The 27,370-nt window shown below is 34.1% G+C and overlaps 1 protein-coding gene across 4 annotated transcripts in view; it reads right to left on the bottom strand.

Annotated features, from left to right (window-relative positions):
- Window positions 1-27,370, bottom strand: part of OPA1 (OPA1 mitochondrial dynamin like GTPase) — an 83,797-nt gene that overhangs the window by 39,147 nt on the left and 17,280 nt on the right. For 2 of the 4 annotated variants that reach the window (XM_081138520.1, XM_081138519.1), the window contains 15 exons: window positions 23,147-23,257; window positions 18,375-18,428; window positions 16,148-16,252; window positions 14,347-14,433; window positions 13,567-13,680; window positions 9,295-9,375; window positions 9,094-9,168; window positions 8,697-8,768; window positions 8,515-8,614; window positions 8,047-8,177; window positions 5,115-5,187; window positions 4,937-5,009; window positions 3,886-4,001; window positions 2,935-2,999; window positions 1,923-1,999 (listed from right to left, as the gene is read on the bottom strand). In XM_081138520.1, coding sequence (XP_080994646.1) covers window positions 1,923-1,999; window positions 2,935-2,999; window positions 3,886-4,001; window positions 4,937-5,009; window positions 5,115-5,187; window positions 8,047-8,177; window positions 8,515-8,614; window positions 8,697-8,768; window positions 9,094-9,168; window positions 9,295-9,375; window positions 13,567-13,680; window positions 14,347-14,433; window positions 16,148-16,252; window positions 18,375-18,428; window positions 23,147-23,257 — 1,334 coding nt within the window. The remainder of the gene's footprint in view (window positions 1-1,922; window positions 2,000-2,934; window positions 3,000-3,885; window positions 4,002-4,936; window positions 5,010-5,114; window positions 5,188-8,046; window positions 8,178-8,514; window positions 8,615-8,696; window positions 8,769-9,093; window positions 9,169-9,294; window positions 9,376-13,566; window positions 13,681-14,346; window positions 14,434-16,147; window positions 16,253-18,374; window positions 18,429-23,146; window positions 23,258-27,370) is intronic. The other 2 variants (XM_081138522.1, XM_081138521.1) reach the window with 1 other exon arrangement.

Raw genomic sequence — 27,370 nt, 5'->3', positions numbered from 1 at the left:
CTCTCCCTCCCCCTTCTTCTCTCTGAAATCAATAAAAGCATATTAAAAAAAAAAAGTGTTTCTATAAATCCAGCCAGCTATCCTTCCAAATGACATATAAAAAAAAACAAAACTGCAATGATGGTCTCATTATGTTAATGATATACTAATATTTCCTGCTTAATGTCAGTAATTGATTCCTGATAACCAGGTATATTGCGTGAAAATTTTGAGAGCTCATTTCTCACTATAATGCATCATTATGTAAAGCCTAAACCCCCAATAAGCTTCTTAAAATATAATTATAGTTGAATGTCTATAAATAAATAAAAAGCTATCACATTAGGACATAAAATGCTTATATCACTGCTTCCAGATCACCATATGCATATTAAACATCCCTGTGACTTAAATAATCTTAAGCATTTTAGGCATGCATTCTAAAATATCACATAAGGCATTATCCAGAAAAAGGTACTACCTAAGACAACATCAACTATGGCACACAAATAAAACGTTTTAGGTACAATGCAGGTGAATTCAATGTGGCATGAACAGTGAGTATTAGGACCTGCTATTTTGATCTATGTTTGTGTTAAGTTATAAAGTCTGAAAAAAAAAATGATGAAAATATACAAAATCATCTGCTCCAGCAGAGCACAGAATAAATCTCTGGCAGCCAGCTGTCCTAGTTCTCTCCTTTGCCTTCTCAACAGGCAATCTGGCAATGTAGGCTTCCTGTCTCTTCACAATTCTCCTTAGCCACCTGTGAGCTAAATAAATGAGATTTGTCTTCAAGGCTCACTTTAGTGCTGGTATACTTTGATTTCAGGTTTGCTCTGTCTAACCAAAACCAACCATGCCATTTGATGATGCCAGGAATTTACAGAAGCATCATATTTTTCTCCCATAAATGGCATTATTAGTTATTATAGTTTACAATTCACCTGTTATGTACATTATACTCATACTACCTAGTAAGGCAAGTAGTATTATATTCATTCTCTGTGTGCACACACACATACACACATACATCTATCCCCTGCAACTTAAAAAACAAACTGGCTTAAAAACCAAATAATAGCAAAGATAAGTTGTGCTGTACATAATCAATCAATAAGTATAGATCAGATCAGAATCCTTTTTTTGACAAGGGGAGATTGAAAACAGGCAAACTTGGACTACTTGAAGAGAGAAAAGGGTTCACTCCTGAGGAAGAAAGGGCACCAAGATGGGAAAACTAGTAATACTGAATTCAAACTTAAGGACTGGACAATTGCTATGTATGGCAATTTTGATAATCTTCAACTGAGCAAACAGAAGAGGTACAGAAACTGTTTGTAATGAATGGTAGTAAGGACAGATTTGCATGAGTATTTTTCAAAAGGACACATTTACTTGCTATTTAAAAACTTCTTCAAATAGGATTCAATTTGAAAAGTGATTTGTACAAAACATATTAAAGGTAAAAAAAAACCTAAGACAAATCAAGATTTAAAAAGAGTATAAAGCTGCCCAAAGAACTGCAAGGCAGTAAAGAGCAGAGCAGAAGGAGGTAAAGAGGTAGTGGGGCCAGATCATGTAGACCTCTGAAGGCAAACTGGGGAACTCTGGATTGTGCTCTATGAAGCCACTATAGGTTCTGAGCATGGGACTGCGATAACCTGATTATTTTTTAAATAAGTCATTCTGTCAGCTACCAAAAAAAAAAGGAGGAGAATAAAGCTATCTTTCAGAATATCTCTTCTGAAATATACTTAATAAATACATAATTTATTCTACTTAAATACTTAATTAGGTAGACCAGAATAGTGGTTAGATACTTCTATGTTCCTGCCTATGTTTTGGGGGATGAGCCAAGGCCGCAATAAATCACTACTTTATCACCATTATTTCATTATAATTCATATAGTAAAGTCTACCAGAAAAGGTTAGATACTCACCAATGTTTTGGTGTAACCTGGCTCAGACTGATAACTTCATCGAGGATTTCATTTTTAGCTTTTTCAAATAATTCGTTCTAGGCAATACAGATACAAGTAAGTAAGATTTTCATAAGAGAGTCCATTTGCCCTGCCACAATTTTCAGAGACAACTAAAGGCACGGCCTCCAACAGGCCAGCAGGATGTGCTCAGGTTTGAAGCATGCATGACCAGCAGTCATGCTCTTCTCTCCCAGTCTCTTTTGCAGAAAAGCCAATATCCAGGCGAGGACAAAGAAACCGGCCCCAAGTCTGGATTATTCACTTAATTCTGAATGCAGTTTTTCAGACAACATCTGTTCAGATAAATTTTTCACATAACAAATGTTATGTGAAAGTAACAATACATATTAATTTAGCGTATTAGTAAACCGACACTGTTTTACAACCAGTGGCATTTTAAAATTAAAAAAACACACCCCAGTATTTAAATCCCACTAAATTAGAGTTTATTCTTCCACAATAAATGTTGAAATGGTGAAAAAGTTGGTGTATAATTTTTAAAAGTTTACATGACATAAAAATGTTAATTCTATAAGACCTTTAAAAATGCTCTTCATCTCAGAAAATATTTTTAAATGGTCAAAACCAAAGCAATTTGGCATACCAGATTTTGCTCATCAATATACATTTTGTTAGAGTGCAATATCAGATTAGATCAGTAATTTTCAACTTTTCATCTCATGGGACACAAAAACTAAGTACTAAAATTCTGCAGCACACCAAAAAATATATTGTATTTTTTGCCGATCCAAAAGAAAGTAAGTTATAATTTTGATTCATTCACACCGGACGGCTATTGCTGTGTGAGCTGTTGTCATTTTTCACTTGACAATCTAAGGGAAAAGAGGTCAGTGCCCATGACTAAAACAGTCAGGTATTGCATTGTTTTAAAACTTCTTGCAGCATACCACCCCAGTTGAAAATTGCTGGATTAGATATATTCAAAATACATGGGGTGCACAAATATTACCCGGTCAAGTTCTCGCAGGCGAGGATAGTTATTCTTCCACTCAGTTTCAAGGTTAAAACGTGTTGCTGAAGAAGAAGGAAAGGTGTTCAAGTTAGAGGATTCTCCTTCTTCCCCGAGGCAGTGGCTAAAGGCTAACATGCATATCTTCTCCATTAACTGAATATGAGTGTACATCTATGGCTCTTGACTACTCTGGACTCTCAGTATCTCAGAATCCCATTACTGCAAGTTTTCCAAACTAATCTCCTTGACTCTAGTTTCTACATTTTCAATCCACAAAACATGCAACTGAAGCAGTTTGGTACAGCTGTTAAGAGCATGGACTATGTATTTGTACCAAGATTCAAATCCTGGGTCTACTGCTGTATGACTCTGGGTGTGTCACTTAGGTAAGGTACTCTGTCCTCAGTTTTCCCTTCTATAAAATAGGAATAATAATAATACTTACAAGGTTGCTCAGGGACTAAATAGGATAAATAAATAGGTAGGATTTCCAGATGAGAAAAGGGGAGAAATGTATACTCTCACCAAATGAAACGATGGGACAAAGCCATGGAGCAGGAAAGTATGGGATTCAGGAATTAGCTGAAGTAAAGGCTGTTCTGATTCCTAACACATTTCCTCTCCGCCCCTCCACCACCTACCCCCAAAGGGTGACTCTGAATTCACTGCAGTTTACTAAGCTCTTTCTCCCAAATACTACTGCAAACTTTCTAATCTGTTTAAACTCACAATGTGCTCCCAGCAATCTTTCCTCTGAAAGGAAAAACCCTGTTCTTGTAGTACTACAACTGAAGATTTGTACTTTTTCCACTCTCCACACATTACCTAATAGTAAATGAACTGAAAAGTACCTATTAAAGAAAGGGAGGAAAGAATCTGATGGATGCCTAAGATTGCTAGCTAAAACAATGTCTAAATATGTTACCTTATTTCAAAAACCCAACTTACCTTTAAAACTATCAGCCTGTTGTTCAACTGACTCTCGTACCATTTTCCAGAAGCAGTCTGATACAGCAAGGCTTAAATTCCTTGTAGTCACTTGGTGTGCCTTTAGCATGCTTGCCCTATAAAAAGTAACAAGAGTTAAAGAATACTAAAATGGCAAAAGGACCATACCATCACTAAGTTTGAGAATGTGCTTGTTATGATAACCTAATGAGAATACCCACATACATATTTATACCAACACTGTCCAATAAAATTTTCTATGATGAAGGAAATGTTCTATCTCTGAACTATCCAATATGGTAGCTACTACTAGCCACATGGGGTTATTGAGCCCTTGAAATGTGTGGCTAGTGTGACTAAGAACTGAAGTTTTAATTTCATTTGATGTTAACTAATTTAAATTTAAATAACCACTCAAGGCTAGTGACTACAGTATTGCACAGCAAAGTTCTATACACCTGTCAGTTCCTATCCCATCAGATAATACTCAAGATTATGTTTATAAGAACTATCTCGATTTACTATACTAATGTAGAGGCAAACATACTTTTCCACTTCAAGAGACTCTCTACATATAAAGTTTGAATACAATTCAGTTGCCCTTTAGCTCTTCCTTTTTGCTTTTCTGTTAGTATCTAATTTTCTGTTAATTTCTGTCAATATCTACTTAGGGATACCCCTTTGCATCCCCAGCCGCACTTCAACTTTCCCCAATACTGTAAGAGAAATGGGTACATGTATTTAAAAATGTAAATGTTGATTTTTAAAAATCACTTGATAAATAAAACAATTTCAGGGTATCCATGTTGTCTCTCACTGTCCACACTTGGGCAGTTTTCTATGTCAGCATGCACTGTACCATGTGACAAATTTCTCTCAATTCTGTCAGAATAGCTGGAGGACTTGCTTAGTAGATACAGATCACTACTTGGGGAAAATTCTGAGAAGTCAGCGTTAAACTAACAGCTATAAACAAACTTTTAAGTGAGAACTACTAGTTTAAGCTACTTCCTCACTATAAAATCTTTAAATTTTCAAGCAAAATACCTACTTTAGGAGTTTTGAATTCTGAAAAAATTCTTCTTCGTATTCTCTTATTGCTTCTATGCTTTCAGAGCTGTTTCCTAGGGAAAGATGATGGTAAGGTTCTCGCTAAGAAAAGTAATGTTTACTACTTGAAAACAACACCACTTCGCATATAGCAATCCCAGCAATCCATCTTTGCATACCTTTTCCAGTCACAACAGCAAAATAACCTAGAGCTTTCATTGGGAAGAGTTTTCCTTCAATTATCTGCTGAATCTATTTATAAAAATGAGAAAAATGAATGTGAGATAAAGGTATGTAATTTTAAAGAGCATTACATACTACTTAGAAAGCAAATTTAATGCTGCTGTATATGTATATGTTTATTTAAATATGTAAAATCTATATGAAAGTATTAAAATTTATTTGAATTTCTATTTGAGAAAAAAATAAATACATTTAATTTTAGTATATGAAAAATGTATTATTAAAACACAAGTACCAAAATGAAAACTTGGAATGATGTGTAGTGTGCTTTGGTGTCAGGGCTCTGTGTGAATTTCTGCTCTGCCACTTACTAGCTATATGGCCCTAAATAGGCTACAACATTTTCAACATGGTTGTTAAGAAGATTATCTGAAATAATATTTAACACAGTGCCCTGAATGCAGAAGATTCAATACATGGTAGCTGCTATTATTTCCCCACACTCTTCTTCAAATACCTAAATTCTAACGAGTTGAATTGTCTTTTTTTACTCTTTTTAAAAAAAATACTTGAATATATTGGTTCTCAATTCCTTTAGGGTCAAAAATCTTTTTCTAAATGTAACGAAAACTACAGACTTTGCTCCCAGAAAAATGCACATTTGCAATGAGATCATTCATACAATTTAAAAGAGTTCCTACTCCCAGAAGCCCATTCAGTTGAAGACTTACTGATGTAAGAACCCCTGCTCTAAGATAGGTCACATTCCTAAGCTAGCGCTGACTCTGGTATAAAAAAAGGACTAATATAAGTTTTCAATTGCACTTCAGAAGAATTACAAACTCACTATCCTAGAGAAGAAGACAAAGAAATGAAAGGAATGAAGAGAGATGGGAAGCACGCACAGAAATTTGCTTCTACCTCACTTCTCCCCCTCCCTCTCCATGTTAGGACCAACACTGCTACAGCAGGCCTCACCCATAAAATAAGGCAAAGCCAAGGTCAGAGTTAAAAGAGTTAACACAGCAGGCCTGAGGCTGCTGTCCTCAAAAAGGTCTGCTTGTCCTAGGCTGGCATCTGGGAACTTAACTAATAAACGGTTCCCTACATTGATATAAAATGTTCCCTAAATAACAGTAGCTCATTGTGCAAGCAATGTGGTTTATGCTGAACGTCTGCTTTCCTTTGGGCATCTGGAATTTTGGTACCTGAGGGCGCCTACATAACCAGGCCCCTGTAAAAACCTTAGGTGCCGAGTCTCTAATGAGCAACCTGTTGCTGGAGGCATTAAGCATGTCCTCTGTGACTCTACTGGGAAAGGATTCTTGAAAACGTGAGCCTGGTTTCCTCTAAGCATCACCTCTTGTGTCTTTTCCCTTTGTGATTTTGCTTCATCTCTTTCACTGAAAATAAATCTTAGGTGTAAGTATGACTGTGTGCTTGAGTCCTATGAGTCCTTCTAGACAATCAGTAAAAATAGAAAGGATCTGTATTGGGAACCCCTGACGGAGAGGGACAGTCCCAGAAAGTCTCAGATGGAAAGGAGAGGAATTCTAAGCAACAGAATGAGGGATGAGTGCTACATCAAAAGTTGTTGTTCTATGGGAGATAAAGATATAATAATAATAATAACAGATGACAGTTACTAGGTAAATAACACTTTTGTGCCAAGCACTATTTTGACCACTTTTAAAACAAATACTTGACTCATTAAACCTTCACAACTTATGAGCTAGTACCATTAATATCTTTATTTCCAACAGACTAGGACACCTAAAGCACTAAAAACTTAACTTATCCATGGCTGCAAAGCTAGCAAACAGTAGGGCAGGGTTTGAAAGCAAGCAACCTGGCTACTGATTCTGTGCTCTTAACCAGGACACCTTATTCCTTTACAGTTAAGGAGAGAGCATGACCTAAGACGTGAACCCTAAACTTACACACAATGTTACCTTGAAAAAAACTCTTTCTTTGAGGGATACTAAACACCATGTACAGAAGTTGAAGTCACAGAATTTCAGAGATGAAAATGACCCTAGAGATGGACTAGACCTGCAACTTTCAACCTCTTTCATCTAACGGCACACATAAAATTTTGTGGCACATAAAAAAGTATGTTACATTTTTTGCCAATCTGAAAAAAAAAGTATAATTTTGATTCATTTACACCAGATGGCTATTGTTGTGTTGGCTGTTGTCAGTTTTTATATTTGACAATCTAAGGGGAAAAGAAGTCAGTGGGCCTGACTAGCAGGTATTGCATGTTTTAGAAATTTTTGCATCACACCTGTTGAAAATCTCTGAACTAAACTAACAGGCTGAATTGTGCATTGACTAGATACAAAAAAGTAACAAGATTTGCCCATGGACACACCCAACTGGTGGAGCATAGATAAGAATGCTGACGCCTGACACCTAAACTAATGCCTTCTCTATTATAAAAATCTGTTTACATAGTCTTTGATCAGTTAGGAAAGGTGATGCTTACCTGAAACAACAACAATAAAAGGCATATGTAAGGTCCAAAAGGAATCTATACTGTCACTAGTTTTATGTTAATTTATGAAAATCAATTTAAATAGAAAATTTAAAAAATGAAACACCACAAATGAGTTTAATGACTGTATGTCAGCATGCAAAATTATTTAAAGTAGTGTATTCAACATTAGCAGTTTCAGTATTTCTAAAGCAAACTATAATTATGGAATTTTATTTATACCTCAAAATTACACTGAAGTAATTTACTATAACTTTCCAATACTTTGTTTTTACGGAGAACCAAGAAAAATCCTTCTACTAAATACTTTATACCCCTGATAAAGCATTCCATAAGAACTTTTTTTTTTTTTTTTTTTTACAAACAGTCCCTGTCACAGCTGGATCTTGTATAAAGAATCTTTTGTCTCACAGTAAAGAACTTGCCCTCACCCTGCTTGGACTAGTCACATTTTTCTCTGCCAGGTCTACTTTGGTCAAAACAAATATCGTCCTTCTTCCATGAGGATCCATTTGACTGACCAAGTCTGTAACAATGCTACGTTCAGCATCCACAGATCCATCTGAAAAACAAAATTAAAAATGACAGTGTAATAATTAATTACAAGATGGATTTTAAAAACTTCCACAAGCTACACTGTTGTGTCTACATTATAGTAAGAAAAATTTTCTTAATACATCTTTCTTATGAAAAGATATTCTAGCCAATAAAGATTTCTATGATGCCTACAGTGAAATGTATCAAAATATTCTCAACTTCAATTCTATTTACTAATAAAATGAACAACAGAGGGTGAAACATGTTTATCTTGTATGTTTATGTACATGAATATTTAGAGCAAAGCTTGGATTGCTAAAGGAAGCGTATCACTGCAATGAAAATCTTTTGATTAGATTTACCTTGAATACACAGGATGATGGCATTAGGGTTCTGCATATAAGCTTTGCTCATACTGAAAATAGTCTCCTTTGTGTCAGGAGCCATGCCAGATGTCACAGTCTTAAAGAAAAAAGTTTTAAATGTCATTATAAATGTTTTCCACACAGGAATAAGATAAAATACAAGTTTTGTATATACTTACATTAATCACACCTGGTAAGTCAACAAGCACCATCCTCTGTAGTCCAGGACCTTTTACATTTAAGGATATGGTCTACTTGGGACACAACAAAACAAAACAAAACAAATTTGGGGGGAAGTTTGTTAGGAACTCTTTGGTGATATATACTGTGAAAATTCTGTATGTCACCCATTCAGATACGGTGCTCGGAAAAATGTTATTCTTTTTCTGATCCCAAAAGTATTTATTCTAAACAATTACCGGCAAAATGATACATTATTTGGACTATTTAAAAAAGTCTATGTTATCTTGGAATAGCAGCAATCCAAACAATATCATGCCAATGCCAATATCATGACTTATTTCAAATCATAACCATTAGATTTCCATAAAACACTGAGTGAATTGCAACACTCACCTCAGGGCTAACAGTACAGCCTTCTTTCACATTTTTCCTCATTCGAAGTTCTATTTCATGTCTTAATGCTGCAAGCTATGAAGGGAAAACAACAAAGTCCTGAGAAAATCTTCAGTCAACAAATATTCCATTTAGTTGTCTTTCATAAGCTTATGCAGGTTATAAAGTTACACACACAAACCTCACATGAATATTACTTACATCTTCCTCTTTGGTAAGATCAAACTCTCGAGAACTATCTTTAAACAAGGCCACATGGTGAGGACCTTCACTCAGAGTCACCTGAGATTAATAGAAAGCTGAGATGTAATAATGCATTTACAATTCATATTAATTCCCATAGCACTAACATGGTCTAGACAGGGCCATTGCATCGCACAAATCCAGGTGTCCCTTCATACCAAATACCCATCAGGAGGATCCCTGGGGGCTGTCGACATGGCAACGAGGAGACCACAGAATTCTTCATTTGTACTGTCCCGACATCTGTCACAGGTATTGTGACTGCCCAACAAGACTGCTGGCTACTTTATATCTTGCATGACATAAAATACTGCTGCCCCTCTTGTTTCACAGTCCATGCTATCTAGAGTACTAAGCACAAAACCACCAATAAAACCTGCAAAACTAAAAGAAAATCTTGCATTTAACTTCACAGATAAATTTAGGTAAAGGACAACTGATTTATTTAACATGTATTTATTGAGAGCTAACTGTGTCAAGCGTTGTGGGTGGAGACACATGAAGACTGACTGTCCCTGGTTTCGGCCTCACTTACTGGGACAGAGATATACAGAGATAACAGGACAGTGTAGCAACACCTAGGGTGCCACAGAAGAGAGTGGCACTAACTAAAGGAGAGCTAAAGCAGCCCTCCCCGAAGGAGTGCAGTTGAGCAAGAAATTCTCTAACAACTTACAGGTTAACAGTCAGTGGTTTCAACTTATCAACTTCACATTCCTTGATTTTTTTTTTTTAAATAAATGTTTATTGATTTCAGAGAGAGGGGGAGGGAGAGAGAGAGAATCATCAATGATGAGGGAGTCATTGATGGGCTGCTTCCTGCACGCCCTGAACCAGGGATCGAACCTGCAGCTGGGGCATGTGCCCTGACTAGGAACTGAACCACAATCTCCTGGATCATAGGTTGATGCTCAACCATGGAGCAACACTGGTTGGGCTCCTTGATTTTTTAAGTGTAACTTTTCGTGCTTCACTATAATGATCTGATTTCACTTTTAAAATACAATTCCTTCTACTGAGATTAGCTAAACAGGCTAGATAACAAACCAAAACCAGCCGTTTGAAGGCCTCAGAGAGAAACCTGGACTGAGTCCAAGACCCCAAAGGATTTGTGGGGGACATTCCTACAGGTATTTTCTCTCAAGGCATTTGCTAATTTGTAGCACAGGGCGGCCTGATAGAAGAGCTTAAAACCTGTAGCAGTTTCACTGGGTTGAGGAGCTGGGGTTACCAAGCAGGCACGATTTAGGGTGCCAAGGTACCAGAGAAACATGTACAGCAGAAATGAATCTCCAAATTCCGAGCCCTACATTCTGCACACAATTTCCATTTAAGGCACTTGCACATTAAGAAACAAGTAGAAAGAAGCTGCTAACAAGACTAACATGCTAAGTCAAGCTTCTGGCATTCTCACTCTTCAGGGAAGACAAAAATCTAGACTTCAGAGTCTACCAAGGAGGAGAAGTCCTGGTAAATACTATTATAGGAGTAAGGATACATTGGAGAGAGACACCAGCCTTGTTGGTTTCAAGGAAATCTGTCCATGCTGGATCACCTGACAGAAGAAAGTGAACTCCTCCTAAAATATAACATCATCCATAACCACTACAATTAGGGTGCTGCTAACAATGTAAAAGGTAGGTTAACAATGTTGTTACAGTGCATGACAGAGCATGATATGAGGTCCTAAATTAGAAGTATCCCACATGAATCTGTAAAGTGTGGTACATTCAAGTAATATCACAGGACAGTGATTTTTAATCTTTTTCATCTCATGGCACACATAAACCAATTACTAAAATCCTGAGGCACACACAAAAATATATGTTTTGTGAGCCTTAAAAAAAAAGATATGCTTTTGATTCATTCACACCAAATAGCTGTTGTTGTGTTGGCTGTTGTAATTTTTTTATTTGACAATCTAAGGGAAAAGAGGTCAGTGCCCCTGACTAAATATTCAGGTATTGCATGTTTTAAAAATTCTTGCAGCACACCGGTTGAAAATCGCTGCTGTGGAACAATGAAAAAGAAACTAGCTTGACACAGGATGGTTGAATTCACAGCCAGACCCCAGTGCACTCTACATGAATCACACCAGGCTGCTTGTTGCCATCATAAACAGACTCCATTTCTAAAAGATTTTAGCATCAGCCTCAATGTCTCATTTTCTACCATTATTCTGGCCTTCATTCTTGGTGATTTCAAGTTTCCAATTCTCCAGTTACTCTATAATACATCCACCTTCTGAACTAAAAGAAAAGAAATACGCAATCATACAGTGTCCCGTTAAGTTTGTGTCCAGACCTCAACGGGGACTTCAGTATGACTCAGCAATCCTAAGATTTCTGGATTTCCCTCAACTCAATCCTGGACTCATCACTCACCTAGAAAAGCCTTTGCACTCTCCTCTTACTCAATCTTCAATACCTTCTCCCCTCTCTTTACTTAACAGCTGATAGCTTAGCTTCTTATGTCTCTGAGGAAGTGGAAGTAATTAGAAGGCAACTTCCATTTTCTACTTACTTGCCTCTACTGTAAATTCAGTAATTAGTTCTCAGTCTTCACCTTACCTGATTATCAGCAGCACTGACGCCGCCCATCACTCCCTCCTCTTGGACACTTTCTTTCTGACTTTCAGGACACTGACCGCACTGTTCTGGTTTTCCTCCTATCACACTGGTTGCTCCTTCACAAGCTCCTTCACTGTTTCCGTCTCCCTCAATCTCTAATGTTGGGAGTGTCCAGGACACAAGCCTTCATGCTGTCTTCTCTATCTCACTCACTCCCATAGTGAGCTTATCCAGTAAGATCATGGCTCTGTATACCACCTTTAGATATTTATTATGACTCCTAAATTTAGTCTCGAGCCCAGATAGCTCTCCCAATTTTACATCCAACTGCTTATTTGTTAACTTCCCTCAGCAAGTACAAACTCTTGATTTTCTTCCCGAAAGCTAATTCACTCTAATACAGACTTCCCCACGCCAATTACATGCTTTAATTTATTCATGCCAAAAACCTCAAGTCATCCTCACAATTGACTTCCTCTCTTTCCACATCAAATATGTTAAAAAATCATGTTGATTCTACTTTCGTGACAGATTCAACCATTTTTTATCACCTTCACTGCTGCTACTCTGGTCCCAGTACCACCCGGATACTCCAATAGTTTCCCACCTGGTCTCCCTGGTTCTACCCCTCTTGCCTATGTCTATTTCAACAAGGCGGTCAGAGTGAGCTTTTTAAAAAGTAATGTTGTTACTCTGCTCAAAACACTGCATTGGCTCCCATTTGATTCAAAATAAAAATCACAGTTCGCAGGACAACCTACGGGGCTCTAATCATCTGCTCCCCCCCTTATCCCTCTGACTTTATCACCTAACTGCTCTTCACTCTGCTCTAGTCACACTGACCTTGAACATATAAGCACCTACCTACCTCAGGGGCTTTACACTGACTTTCTCTCTACATGAAACACTCTTGAAGTAGATACCCACATACTCCCTCCCTCACTTTCAGCAAGTCTTGGTTCAACTGTCACCTTCTCGATGCAGTCTACCAACACCCTGGCACCACCATTCCCATTGCCTGGCTCTATTTTGCACACTTACCACCTTCTAACATACTATGTAACTTACTTATGTCTATTATTTATTATCTGTCTCCCTCTACTAGAACATATCCTCCATTATGATGAAGATATTTGTTTTGTTTACCAACACATGCCTAGAACAGTGCTGGCACATATTATGCACCTAATAAATATTTTGTGAATGAAAGACTCTGTAGCCATAGGCTTCCTTACTGTAACCATGGATGAATTGCCAGTGCTTCTAGATATGGACAACTTGTACACTAAGTCCCAGCCTCTTTTACCTCAATGACTTTGCTCCCTCTCTCTTGCATCATCTTTTTTTCAATAGATTATTACATATAGCATATAATTATCTTTATAAACTCCAAAGGCCTACTAACAGGATAGCCTGGTCTCCCACTGCACCCCTGTCCTCCTCTCCCATCACTTTCCCCTCACTCAGTTCCTGTCACACTGGCTTCCTGGCTGTGCCTCCTACTGATTTCTTACAGGAATAATTCTCTTACAGGAATAATTCCAAATGCTATGTGTCAATTCTTTCTTTAGTTAAAATTCTTCATTTCAACACAATGAACAAAGCTCACTGAAGCGATTACTTTTCTAAAAAACTTCATTCAGATGGCCTATGTTCTTACCTTAACTGGAGAACGTGTCATCATCTCCCCAGAGCCTCGTGGGAATATTCGTGCTTGAGCAATCATTTCCAACACACTAGTTTTGCCAGCACTCTGATCTCCAACTACAACAACCTTACGGCAAAACAAATAACATTTATTCATATTATTCTATACCAACGTATATTTAAATACATTTAAAATGCTGCGGAGATTTTTTTAGTCTTTTAAAATATCTACAGTTAAATGATTAAAAAAAATCATCCATGAAAAAATTGATAGTAGATACGTGTATGCACATTAAAAATGTAAATAACAAAACATGAATTAGATCCATTTATAGCCAACTTTTATTAAAAACTTGTGTTAATTTAAACCACTATTTCTAAAACCAGGTCATTCATGTTCCACAAATCTTTCCCATAGTTAGTTTTCTCTTTACAAAGATATTTTCAATTCTATGAGGTTAAATTTCTCTAATGTGCTGAACTTAACCCACTGTTCAGGTACTTTAATATCATGGATATTATGAATACATAATGTCAAATATCTAATAGCCTTCCTTTATTTCACATAAATATAGGTCAACCAGTGGATCAAAATACTCAAACAACATTTAATACTTAGAACATAATTATTATATAGGTAAAAAATATATGTCCCTATTATATAGGTAAAAAAATATATAGACTTATATGCATGTGTGTGTGTGTGTGTATGTACATATACGTTTAACATTTTTAAAACCTAAAGTGTTTTTTGCTAAGGAGCAAATTCACTATGTATTAAGTTTTCACTTACCCTTGGCAGATGATCTTGTGTATTATAACTGGCATCATAATCAGATAGAACATCAAGAACTTCAGAATACATGTCAATCAAGGATTTCTATAAAATTTAAAAAAATAATATTAATTAAACAGTGAAAAGATTAAAAAAAATACCATAGATGTGTCGAGAGGAAAAAAGCTGATAAATTCAAAATGTTTTTCCATTATCACTGTATTGTTTTTTCTAATTATGTAAATACATATTCATAGTAAAATATAAAATAAAATTCCATTTCTTCTTATCCAATTTATTTTATTTAGAAATATATTGATTATTAAAATATATTAATTCAGGATTTTCTAACCTTTTAATTAAATGGTAAAAGAGGGAAGTTATTCTTTAATATTGAAGAGTTAATACTAAATGCCCAACAAAGGAAAACCATTAACACCATAAATGCCAAATAAGGGGTCAGGTGACCAACTGAAAGGAAACCATCTTCTACCAAATGCAGTGTGTGTGTCAGATACAGAGATAGATAGATAGAGGGTGGGTGGGGAGGGAGGTGGAGAGACAGGCTGAAAATTGAATTAAAGTGGAGAAAGAATGACCAAAAAAACTGTTAAATCAGTAAGCCTGACTAAGTGTACTTTGACAATTGGGCAGATTAAAATGTGAGAGCACCAGGGGCAGACATACTGTATTGTTTCTCTGTATGTAGAAACAGGATCAAACATGGTACCTGGTAGATAACAAGGTTCAAGTAAGTATTTGATAAATAAATGAACAAATACACAGGCTGGGGAAAAAAGGTCTGCTATCAAGTATTTAATAACTAAAGGTAGTTTTAATGCTAAGGTAGAAACAAAATGACAAAATGAGGGTCTACAGTTCCTTTCATCTCTTAACACCTAGAAATAATAAATGGGAAGCAACTGCTATCCCTCCACTGAAAAATTATCAGAAATTTCTTTAATTTCCATTATAATTTTATTTTATGACAGAAAATACTGTTTCTGAGATAAACTCTCAAAACATATTAACACTTGGACATAACTTTTCTCAAGTGCCGTACGTGTGTAACCTGTAAGTAAAGCCATGCTATTTATTTGTTTTATGCAGTTATGATTTAGAGTCAGAACTACTAGTACATGTTGCTTAAACTACAATTACGTATCTTTGGACCATGGTACCAAAAGTATGTGGCATGATTTATTATAGTTTTGCTACACATAAATTCAGTTTACTTACATTGGGATGGAAGTTAAAAGAATTACTTCAATTTAAATTAGCACATACAGCTTGGTTTAATGGGCAATAATAAGATTTAATATATTGAGAATGATAATTACCAACATGCTGATAACAGTACCAGCATATGCTTTTTCAAACATTTTTTAAAATGCCTAAAGAAGTTTCCAGAAGATAATGTTAACTTTCTTAAAACTGAAGAAAGTAAACTAATCACTCACTGGAAACACAAGATGGTAAGTCATATACAAATAAATGTCTGTCAACTCAGAATTCTAGTTTTGTAGCTGTAGAAATGAAATAGGCCTGGAGACAAATTAGGTTATTTCAAAAAAATAAACTGACTCACGAGAAATGACTGTCAAAAGTGTGAAGATTTTGTGGGCATAGTTTAAAAAATGTCTGGAAACTACAATTTGTAAAATGTCCTAACACAGGAAGAGAATGCCCCTATCCCCGAAGGACAGCAGGTGAGAAAGGCAAGGACAGAACACTTTATGGTCCCTTTCACACTAGTACTGATGAATGTGCGGTGTGAAGTGGCTGAGTTCTGAGAACAAACGAAGATAAACTTAAACACCTTAAGGTTTCTGTGATGGATGCCTTTGTCATCCTTCTGCAGCACTATTTTTCTCAATTCTTTGTTCTCCTTTTCCAACCGTTCCAAGATTCTCTGGTACTTTAACTGAAACAAAATAATACCATAACTATATAGGAAAAAGATGGGTTAATAAATAACATTCATTAAGTCTAAATTAAAAGCTTTCACAATCCTGAAGTGATATCTCCTTACTATTTAAAATAAATTATTTCATTTAAAAAGCTCCTATGAAAATGTTGAAAATAAAATAAATTATGAATATTATCTCAAACAATGAAATTCATTATAGTTTTCTATTATAATTTGGCACGCTATTTAGAAAATTATTTGCTATTTACAATTAAGAAATTAAATTACTTAAAAAAGTAAGCATTTAAAGAAGCCAGTCCTTAAGTACACTCCATGAAGCAATATTTCCTATTACATCAAAATGTTAAGGCTTATTATAGGGACATTTGACAAAAATTCAAATTAGTCCCATTCCCCATAGTATTTTAATTGAAATGATATAAAATAATAATAGTTAACAGTACCTGAGCATGCATTATGTGACAGGTTCTTAAGTGAATGTTTCACCTGCATTAACATCCTTAAGCCTTCACTAGAGGCAAAGGTTAAATGGATTAGGAGCCTGAGGTTAGGGACACTTGGTAACCTATCCAAGGTCAGTTTCGAATATAGGTCTGAGTCAAGGGCTCAAACTCTTCCAAGTTTTGGTAAGTTTCTGTGGCCAGAAGTTACATATTAATTTTTAAAATACTGATATAAAACAGATTTTAAGAAGATTTAATGTGTTCAGACAGGTTGTTTTGTCGAAGTACATGCTTGGCTCCACACTTTTCTAATAGTTCTTCTCAGTTCGCACACTATAATTTCTTCTCTAGGCAGTAACAAGGTTTGGAAAACTATTAAGGACTACTCCACCCTACAACCAGCAGAATGTTTATGTTCAACTTATAATACCATGTCTTTTATAATGGAAAATATTTCTTAGAACTTTTTGTTAGGTTGTAATCAATTTTCCAAGAACATAGTAAATAACAGGAACTCATGGTACTATCCTCAGAGAATGTCCAACTTAAGCCAAATTAAAGAAAAACATATTGTTTAGTTTATATAGTATGAGACAGGTAGAACTATAAGTTAGATTCTACTATAAACCTTTTTTTACAGAATTTATTCACTTGTATGTAATAATAGTATATAATAATTGCATATAATAACAGTATATATAACAAAATTCTGGCCCTATTTAAGAACTAGATCTTTGCTGTTCTAATATAGTAGCCACTAGCCACATGTTGCTATTAAGTACAAAAAATGTGGCTAGTCTGAATCGTGATGTGATGTTAAGTGTAAAATACACACCAGATTTCTACGATTCAGTAAATAAATAATTAAATAAAACACATAATATTTTTTATACTGATTTATTTACATGTTTAAATGATACTATTTGGGATCTACTGCGTTAAATAAAATATATTATTAAAATAAATTCTACATGTTCCTGTTTACATTTTAATGTAAAAATTTTAAATGACACATGTGGATTGCATTATATTTCTATTGGATATTACAGATATAGATAACCACAGGGTTACTTATATCATAAATTCTCCATAGTGTTTGTGTCAATGCTCAGTGGCTAACAAGTATAAATGCACAAGTCCACAGGTTTATATCAATGAATGTTATAAGGGTGGTAGGATTTCCTCTGGCTCATTTCTTTGTAAATATGTAATGAATTATGGGATCTACATAATTTCTGGGGATGAAACCATTCTTTGGTAATCTGATTGGTTTGGGACTTTAGAGAAGCAAAGGAAAAAGTTCCTGAGGGTTCACTACAACAGTGGTAGACTCAACTGCTACTTAAATTAGCCTATAAATGTAAAAATGTAAGCATAGGTTTACATAAGGACAAACCCCTTTCTTTCATTTTTTCCATAGTTTTTCTTTAAATTATAAGCACAAGGTTCATTCAAAAATAGGTTTTTACACATTTTAACTCAACCACACTTTAAGGTCCTTTATTCCTTATTTTTCAATTAGCTTTTGCATTTTTTTTTGCACCTACTGATAATAATGTTCTATCATTAAACCATACCAAATTTAGCTTTTTGTTAAAAAAATTAATTCCCACATCACCAAACTTATATTCGAGTGTAAGAAAAAGTTCCTGGTTCTCACTCATCAGAATCACCTGGGTATGCAGAAGTTCTTCTTGAAGTTGGTCAATTTTCTCTTTGTCTGACACCTACATAATTAAAAGAAATTAATTTTGAGTAGAATTAGGTTTATATAGAATGTGCTGTACAGCAAGTTAAAATTTTTAAAAAGTATTTTTAAGAGTAAAAACTACTGACTTTATATGCATATTTAATCAAAGCAGATTTTAAGTCAAATGACATTTAAGCAAGTAAAAAACAATTGTACTCATCAATAAAAAGAGCTCATCAAAATTTTATACTAAGTAAAAACCTTAAAAAGCAATCATTTTCCTTTTCCCATTCTAGTCATTTCTTATGAATGGCTTGTTAGAAAACTAAGACATATATGGTTACTATGTTCATCATAGCTTGTTTTGTGCTCAAGCACAGGCATTTGGAATGCATGGGGAACTAAAACATAGACAACTCTATAGAAATGTGTTTTGGAAGTCAGATACACGTTATCATTTAAAGGTACTGAAAAAGTTCATTGATCATAGTGTATACTTTAAGCAAATATTATGCATTTCCATTCTGTAAGTAGGGAAGTATTTATTTAATAAATGCAAATAACAACTTGCATTTTCAGAGCTCTTAACTGGAGCCAGATGATTGTTTCTAAATTTAGTTCTAGTGCAAGGTGTGCTAACACATAATATAGCAAATGCATCAGTAGCAATAAAGTAGAGTAAAGCAACTAAAATTAACTTGGACATAAAACAAAAGTAGGACGAAATCCACAGGTATTGTGGAAACTACAAATTGTTATGAATACTAATAGTTCTAAGATAAAATATCCAAAAACAACATAGAAGTTTATTGTATAACAGGCTTGAAAGTAGTCACAAGACAATTTTAAATATAAAACACAATGATCAATTTTAATCAAAGTGATGCCATTTATGACAAATCCATATAACTGTGCTTTGACTTCTTGGTGGAGGTACAGAAGTTGCCATCCTTAGTCTTTCAAAATAACTGACTTAATTTCTGATAATCAAAATTTGTAAACATGAATTTATTTCATAAAACACAAAAATCAGGTTAAAATTCATGTAAATCTTTCTTATTCATTGTCTAAGCAATCAAGGCATCATGGTAGCAAATATATATGAAAAATTTTAAATGACGGGTTTATTTAAGAAGGCATTAATAATTCTCATCCATGCAATAAAGTTAGAGATTTTAATTCCTATTTTCAAATATTTTCTCAAAAGTTTCTCCAAACACTTCTTTTAAATAAAAATGACAATGCTTATTAGAAATGATAGTTACATATTTATTTTTTTCCTTAAAGGCCTATGCCTAAAAATCTCTAAATATGTTTCAATAATTAGAAAAAATGATAACATAAAACAAACTTTATTGTTGTTTTCTCATTCCTGTATAGCAATCAGGACTTGTGGATAAAAACTTTTTTCATTTGACAGTGTTTGTGTAGAATGGACAAGAATTATTAATAGTCTCCTAAAATGTGAGGAAACAAGAAAGTTGCGGAAGAGCCCACAACCCAAAGAACAAAATATTGAAGGCCAATGAAGAAACAAATAATTCCACATTTCAATCATACGGCATGCCATCACACTGTTAACAATGTGGTCATAAAATTTTGTTATGCAAATTAAATTCCCAATTCATTTAAAAAGATACTTTGATTTACTTTGTTCCATTAAATATTCATCCAACTGCAGTTAAATTAGTATGAAATGTATAAACAGTATTAGTATAAACTATTTTAGTTTGAATGTGAATATTTAATGATTTCATGCAACATATTCTAAATTACAAGAGAAAATTCAACATGGCTCTATACAGTGGAGCAATAATTAAGAAACCAATACAATTACACAAAAAAGTTAGACTCTTTACTATAAGCCAAGGGCTTAAGAGGTTAATTTAGTAATTTGGTAAAATAAAAAGGGTATACAAAAAGTTAAAATGATAAAAGGTTATTAGAATACTACAAACACGATCTTTATGCCAACAGTATTTAGGATCATAACTGTTAAGATTTTTATAAATTCATATTTTTAGGAGTATTTAGATTTATCTTTTGCCCTTCTGCATGACTGTCTTACCTTCTATCTGCTTAAATTAATGAAACATCAAAATTCATGTTATAAGACAAGTGATAGTGGTGTCAAGAATTACACCTAATATTTTCTAGGAAACAAAGTGAAAGCCTTTAGGTTTACAAAATAAGTATTAAAGACTAATGAGAAGATACTTCTGCATATTTTCTTGAGACTAGCACATGCTATTTTTAACCTGTCACTTACTTAAGGTCTTAACTAGCATTTTGGGTATATTTTATTGTGATGCACTTTACTGATAAAATTCAACTCCTTATGACAAGAATAAGTTCTTGTCCTGTGGTTTAATATATTCAGTTTGTATGAGGAAATGAATTTAGAACTCACCCTGACAGAAATGGGTATCAATGGTCTTGAAACCAGGGCTTTTCTACAATTCCAGGGCTGTGAAACAGATGGAGAAAGAGCGGAATCCTCCGCAGAAACAAGCTAAAGCTGAAAGACAAAAACCTTTACTAGCTCCTCACAAAACCAAGCCTGATTTTAAATTTTTAAGTATTTTTTCCTACTAAGCCATTGTGGCAATTCTGAAATACCAAAATATATAAATTGAAAAGACTCAAAAATGTCTTTAGGTACATATTCATAAGAGGCAAAACTACTAGAGGCAGTTTTAATCTACTATCACTGCATGAGCTCCTTTGCTCAGAGGATACAGGGAAAAATTATTAGCTACTGCTACTAGTTAAGATATAAAAAATGAAGACCTACTTATATTTTCAAGAAGGTAAGGAAGAAAGAATGATTAAAAGCAACAAAAAGCTATGGTTTTGTACCTCAAGTAAACATCAAATGCCTGGAATGATAAAAATCTTGTGAATTAGGACTTTGATCATTATGATAGGGAAGAGCTGAAAAGTCATCTGTGGGGGAAAGGAGGGAAGGTACAGTAAAAAAACTATCAGAATAGTAATGGGAATGAGGTCAGTACAGAAGAGCATCAATCGTTTTTAAAGTCCCATTTACTTTCACACAAGGTAACCTCACAGTGGGCAGGAAAAGGCTCGGTCTGGTGCTCCACTGTGTGTCATAATAAATAGATGAGGGTACAGTCCTGTCAGTCTCTATTTTACAAACAAGGAAAGCGAGGAACAGAAGAGCTATGTGGATAATCCAACAAGTATTAGAAATAGGAACTTTTCGATGCCTGAAAAAAGGCAAGTAGATCTCAAATGAGCATTAACCTTTGGCAATGCAGAAAATAAACAGTGCTCACTACGAATAGCCCTTATATCATCAGATTAAAAAAATCTTAAACCATATCTTAAAATCTGAAAATGGCAGATCTATAGGACTCATTTTAAATTATTTTACCAATATGAACACTTAAGAACAACTTTTAACTGGAACCATATTCATATTTCTAAATAACGTAACAGGACATAATAACTCCTTCCCCTTCCTTCTGTAACAAAGCTAGAAGGATGAGCCTAAGCATCCAATTTGCTAAATTATTTGTTTAAATGCACTTGCAATAGCATACAGAACAGAGAATGCTAAAGCACCATTTAAAATAAATCTTTCTTTGGTAACACGGATGCTTTAATTTAACCAAGTAGGAAAATAATTTATTTTCTACATCTACCTATTGTTATTCACTCACTGAAAGCTAAATATATACAGTAGTTGATTCTACAGCCATGGAATTGAGAAAAGCCAGGGAGTGAAACTGAAAAAATAAATGAAACTGTGATAAGTGCTCTCAAGTATTAACCACCAAAATGAGACAAGGTTAGTCAGCAGAGGTATTGCACTAAATCATTATAATATTGCTTGATTCCAAATCAGAACCTACAAGGAAGCTAATTATATGTATGATTGAATCTTTTTTCCTAAGATTTGCACATAACTTTAAAACTTTTCTAATATAATAGGTGATTAGCTGATTTCATCAGAATATAACTTTAAAATCATTACATTCATTTCATTTTGACTTGAAAGTCCTTTTAAACATTAACCTTGGGATATACACTGTGGGATCATCTAACAGCCAAAAGCATATTTTTAAGGTCTTCTTGGTTGTGTACCTATAACCAAGTATTTATATAGATTTATGCTGACTTTTATTAGAATCTGTTCTTTAGCGAACAGATTTAGATCAGATTTCTAATGTTCTTTCAGTGGTCCAAGGTAAAATTTATTTGTGCTGACTTTACTGACGAATGTGGACAAACTTTATGCAATGAATTTACCAACTATGCCCAAAAGTGAAATAAAACTAGTTTTCATCTATAAAAAAATGAAACTGTTCTCTGCAGATCCATTTCAGCTAAAACAAATACATTTCATTTTTTAAATAACTTAACATGGTCATCCACAGTAATCCTTTTCATTTTAGAAATAAAAACTTGGAGAACAAGTAAGTCAACAAGTTGGCTATGAACTTATGGTGACAAAATAACTGGACCAAGTAAACCACAATTCATAATTCTTCCCTAAATACAAACCCACGGACTCTTGAGTTAATCTAATTTTTTTGAAAATATATCTGTTGGGTATGTTTACCCACACCAGGAAAGCTACATATTTGTATTATGTATCTTTCATATTTTTACTTTGTCAAAAATAATTTCTCATAATTGGAGTCCATGAATGGATTAAGGCGACATGATCTTGGTAGAAATGGCTGATTAATGTGAACACATCAGTAGCCCCCTTAAACCATCCATCACCTTGCGCTTCGGTTGGGCATAGCTCGTGCTATATTGGCCAGCAGTTCTGCGTGCTTCCTCTTCATGTTCTTGAATTTGCTGTTGTAAGAGAATGAGCTCACCAAGCAGACCCTGCCGTGAGTTTATGATGAGGAGAAGAGGAAAATTGGGGAGGAGAACAATGTTAAACCAAAGGCACAAGAAAGGAACAGATGTAAGTTAGGGAGGAATGGAAATCATATAAAAAATGGAAACATTTATGCACCTTTAAGAGCCACTATATAATTGGACTCTGTACCACATTTCCATTTTTTCCCCTTAGTAAAATTAGATGTCTCAGAAATATAAAACAGCACAGTTTAAAAAGTGAAAAGGAACATGCAGTAAGTGACTGCTGAATAAAATGAACCAAATATGCAATATCAACCTACAATAAAACGTAGGCTAACCAAGAATGCTCAAGGAAGCTGGTGCCGTGACTGAATAAATTTCCTAGTAACAGGAAACTAGAGAAAACACATACCTCAGCCCATATGTTTGAATTGCCAATATGAACTAGTTTATACTCTAGATTTTATACCCACGAGGGAAATATGAAACAGTTCTTGAACAAGTGTTGACCATATAGGCCCGAATCTTTTAATTCTCAACCACAATTCTCATAGGACTGATCAGAGGGTACATTATGGTTTATTTACTTATTAAATTATTATTTTTAAGTATTTTTACTTCATATCTGATGTCTTCAATTAAACATTAATAGTCCCTCAAAACTATTAATTTGAATTTCTGAGCATCAAGTTAATCAAGGTTTTACATTAATTCATATATTCTACATGCCTATACATGCAGGCTTATTTGACTAAAATTTAGAGTTTTTTCTTTTTGCAAATTAAAAAATAAAGTTTTAGACACTGTTTTAACTTTACACAACATCAAGTAAGTAGTCTGACTAAATTTTCACTTTTTATGAGCTGTTTTGACATTAATTAAAAATAGTCTTTGAGAATATAGGATATATCAATCATTAAAGCAAAAGTACTATAAAAGAACACAATTGAGAGATGGAGATAATATAATAATTATAAAAATTAAAAATAAAACAAAACCCAGTTTGGACCTATGTACAAAATAATCACCATTTCTATGTTTAAAATTCATTCCATTCAATAATCATGAAATGCTAATCTGGTACAGTTTTTATCACAATGTATTTACATGTGTCATGATACTAAAATATATGTCATTTTCTGTTCAATAGTTTTAACTCCTGCCTTATTAGATAACTGATCTTGAGAAATGTGGGAGAAAAGACAACTAAAAATTGACAATGTCACAAGCCAAATATTTTCTCAATTAGAAACCCTAAAAAGACTATGTTCCAATAAATGAGGTCACTAATTTGCCTAAGGATAGTGATCTGGAAAACAATGGGCTCAATATTTATCAGATTATAAAAATAAAAAGAGTTAGGAAAACTAATACTCATTAAAATAACCTAAATTAGGAGTTTCAGATAGCTTCAGAGCTTTTTAAAATAACTGTCAAAAATATTTTATTTTATATAATGCAATTAGAAAGTCTCTTAAAATACATTCAAATTTTAATTAGTAGAATCACCCAGAGGCTTTATAACTGTTTACTTCATATAATCCAAAAACTTACAGAAATAAAAGTTTTTCAGAGAAAAAGCAAATAGAAACAAAAAAGCACTTTAAATTAAGGGAAAGTATTAGCGTGTAATTTGGGGGATTTTTATTTTGTTTGATTCTTAGTTTTAATACAAGACGCTATAATCATTGCCAATAATAATGGCACTGGCTCACTATCAATCAGGATAAAACTAGTTGATATTTCTGCATGACAAGTAAGAGAACATCAAATGGTAACATAAATTTCAACACTGTTTCCAAATTCAACAGTGTAAGATACATTTATAAAAACCTCATCTATAAAGATGTATCTTTTAAATAAATACTTTTATGGTCTTTGATAAGTCAATCAAAGAAAGACAATGCCAATTCACTACCTCATCATTCCCATAATTTTTTATGTCATGTTTTCAACTGTTTTTCATCAAGCAGAAAGATCCAATTTATTTTTATTCCAAATCCACTTCCTTTTATTCCTTTAGTAACTTATCACAGTTACTTCTTTTAATTATCCAAGTGTTTCGATTTTTCAAAACAATTCCCCTTTAAAGAAGGGAATTCCCATGTTGGCTTATATAGTAGTGTACCTGTGCTTCAGCTAATATACCAACCGGTATTCTAATTTATACAATGCCAAAGCAGCGATAAAATATTCCACCTTCCTTAACTGTCCTGGTCTATCAGTCACACAATTCTTTTTTATTTATAGCTTAAACACTCTTCCCTAATTTATTGTTTATTTTCTATATAAATTGTATGGTAAATACTCTAATATCTATTACATTACAAGAAAGCACCCTCTTTCTAGTGACACTTCACTTTCCTTCCAAGTCTGTTACTGAAGGAAGCACTGTTATGTGAATATAGTTGAAATTAACTGTTACCTCCTGAAAAATAAGTAGGAAAAAAACACAAGAATTAGACATAGAAAGAGCTATTTACACTATGCTACACGACTAATGGATGTTACCCTTATCCAATTTTAGGCACCAAATCTCACCCTAAATACCAAGTGATAGGCTATACATCTTCTAAGTTAAGGCCATGTGGAATACAAAGGGGAAGAAATATGTGTATCTACTGTGCAAGATACACTCCTTAAATGGACAAAACACATTTTCCCCCAATAAATATTTTCCTAAGCTCAGACATTTTTCTCTCAAAAAGTAGCACCTATTTTTAAATGATATATATTATATATAAAATATAACTGCTACAAAGTTATTGTAAACAACTAGGTAATATACTCTCTAAACACCTAGCTATTGTCAATTTGACACTGCAGCTCTCATAGTCTCATATTTCATGTACAGTGTTCTCAGTTTTTAAAAATATTATGTCAGGTCAAGAAAATCAATGATAACTCCAGAAACCAAAATATTAACTGAAAATGCTGCAAAAACCTAAAAGTTGATGAGTTTGGTAGAAAAAATTTTTAAATAATCTTGAAGTTATAAGTCATTCATATGTGAGTACGTTTAAAATACTATATTTTTAACATATTTTAAAAATGTATAGCAGAGCAGGGCCCCTACCCTGTTTGTTTTTATACCTAGTACCTAGAACAATGACATGTTGGATGTGTTTGAGCCAGCACAGAGTAGGGCATGACACATGTCTGTTGCTTGAATGAATCAAATTACAACATACTTTTACCTAATACTGCAAAGTTTCCAGCATAAAATCCAAACTGGTTTCCTAAAAAATGACTATTCTGTAGATAAGCTACTAATCAATCCTATAATCCATTTTCTTACTTTTCACAATCCCCAGAACAGATTCCACAGAGACTAAGGGGAGGAAATTAATCATATGACGTTAATATACTGTTTACTTATGCACTAAAAGTCTAAGATAATGATCATAGTCATCATCATCGTCATCCTAATAGCCAATATTTATTGAATTTTATTATGTGCCAGATCTTATGCTAAAGGGCTTTCCATAGTCCTTTCGACAACTCTATCAGGTAGGATTTCCTCTTTTACAGAAGAGTAAACAGAAACTCAGGGAAGCTAGGGAACTTGTCCAAAGTCACACAGCTTAGAAAGCAGAAAACGCAGGATCTGAATGCAGACAGAGTGACTACAGAATCTGTACCTGATACCATCCTGTTAACACTTCGCTCTCATTATTTTCAAAGTACTTCTGACCCTTCAGGTTCAAACTATATTAAAACAAGGAGGAGGCAAACTATGGTGGGCTGGCTGAGTAGCCCACAGAGACCTTATGGCCTGCACGCTTAAAATATTTAAGGAAAAGTCTGCCAATCCCTGCTATACGAGTTTTATAAATAACTTGGGGCCAGAGAAGAACTTTATGAAAGTGAAGACATCGTTCCTCTTCTATTTAAAAAACGTTCTAGTCATTAAACTACTTTTCAGTTTGAATAGTTCTGCTATTTGATTAGCTAAAAAGAACTATTTTCCTATTTTTCTCTCTCTCAGTAATACACAAATGCTTATGATAATTATAGGGAACTGAAAAATGTTTTATTATTGGTTATCAGAAGGAAATGTGTCTTTCGACTTGGATTCTTTAACTTACTTCAATTCAGAAATACCATATGCAATTTTACTACTTGGACAGTTTC

This window comes from Miniopterus schreibersii (genome assembly GCF_964146895.1).
Source record: "Miniopterus schreibersii genome assembly, chromosome: 5".
NCBI lineage: Eukaryota > Metazoa > Chordata > Mammalia > Chiroptera > Miniopteridae > Miniopterus > Miniopterus schreibersii.
This window is presented reverse-complemented; position numbering and strand designations above follow the sequence as displayed.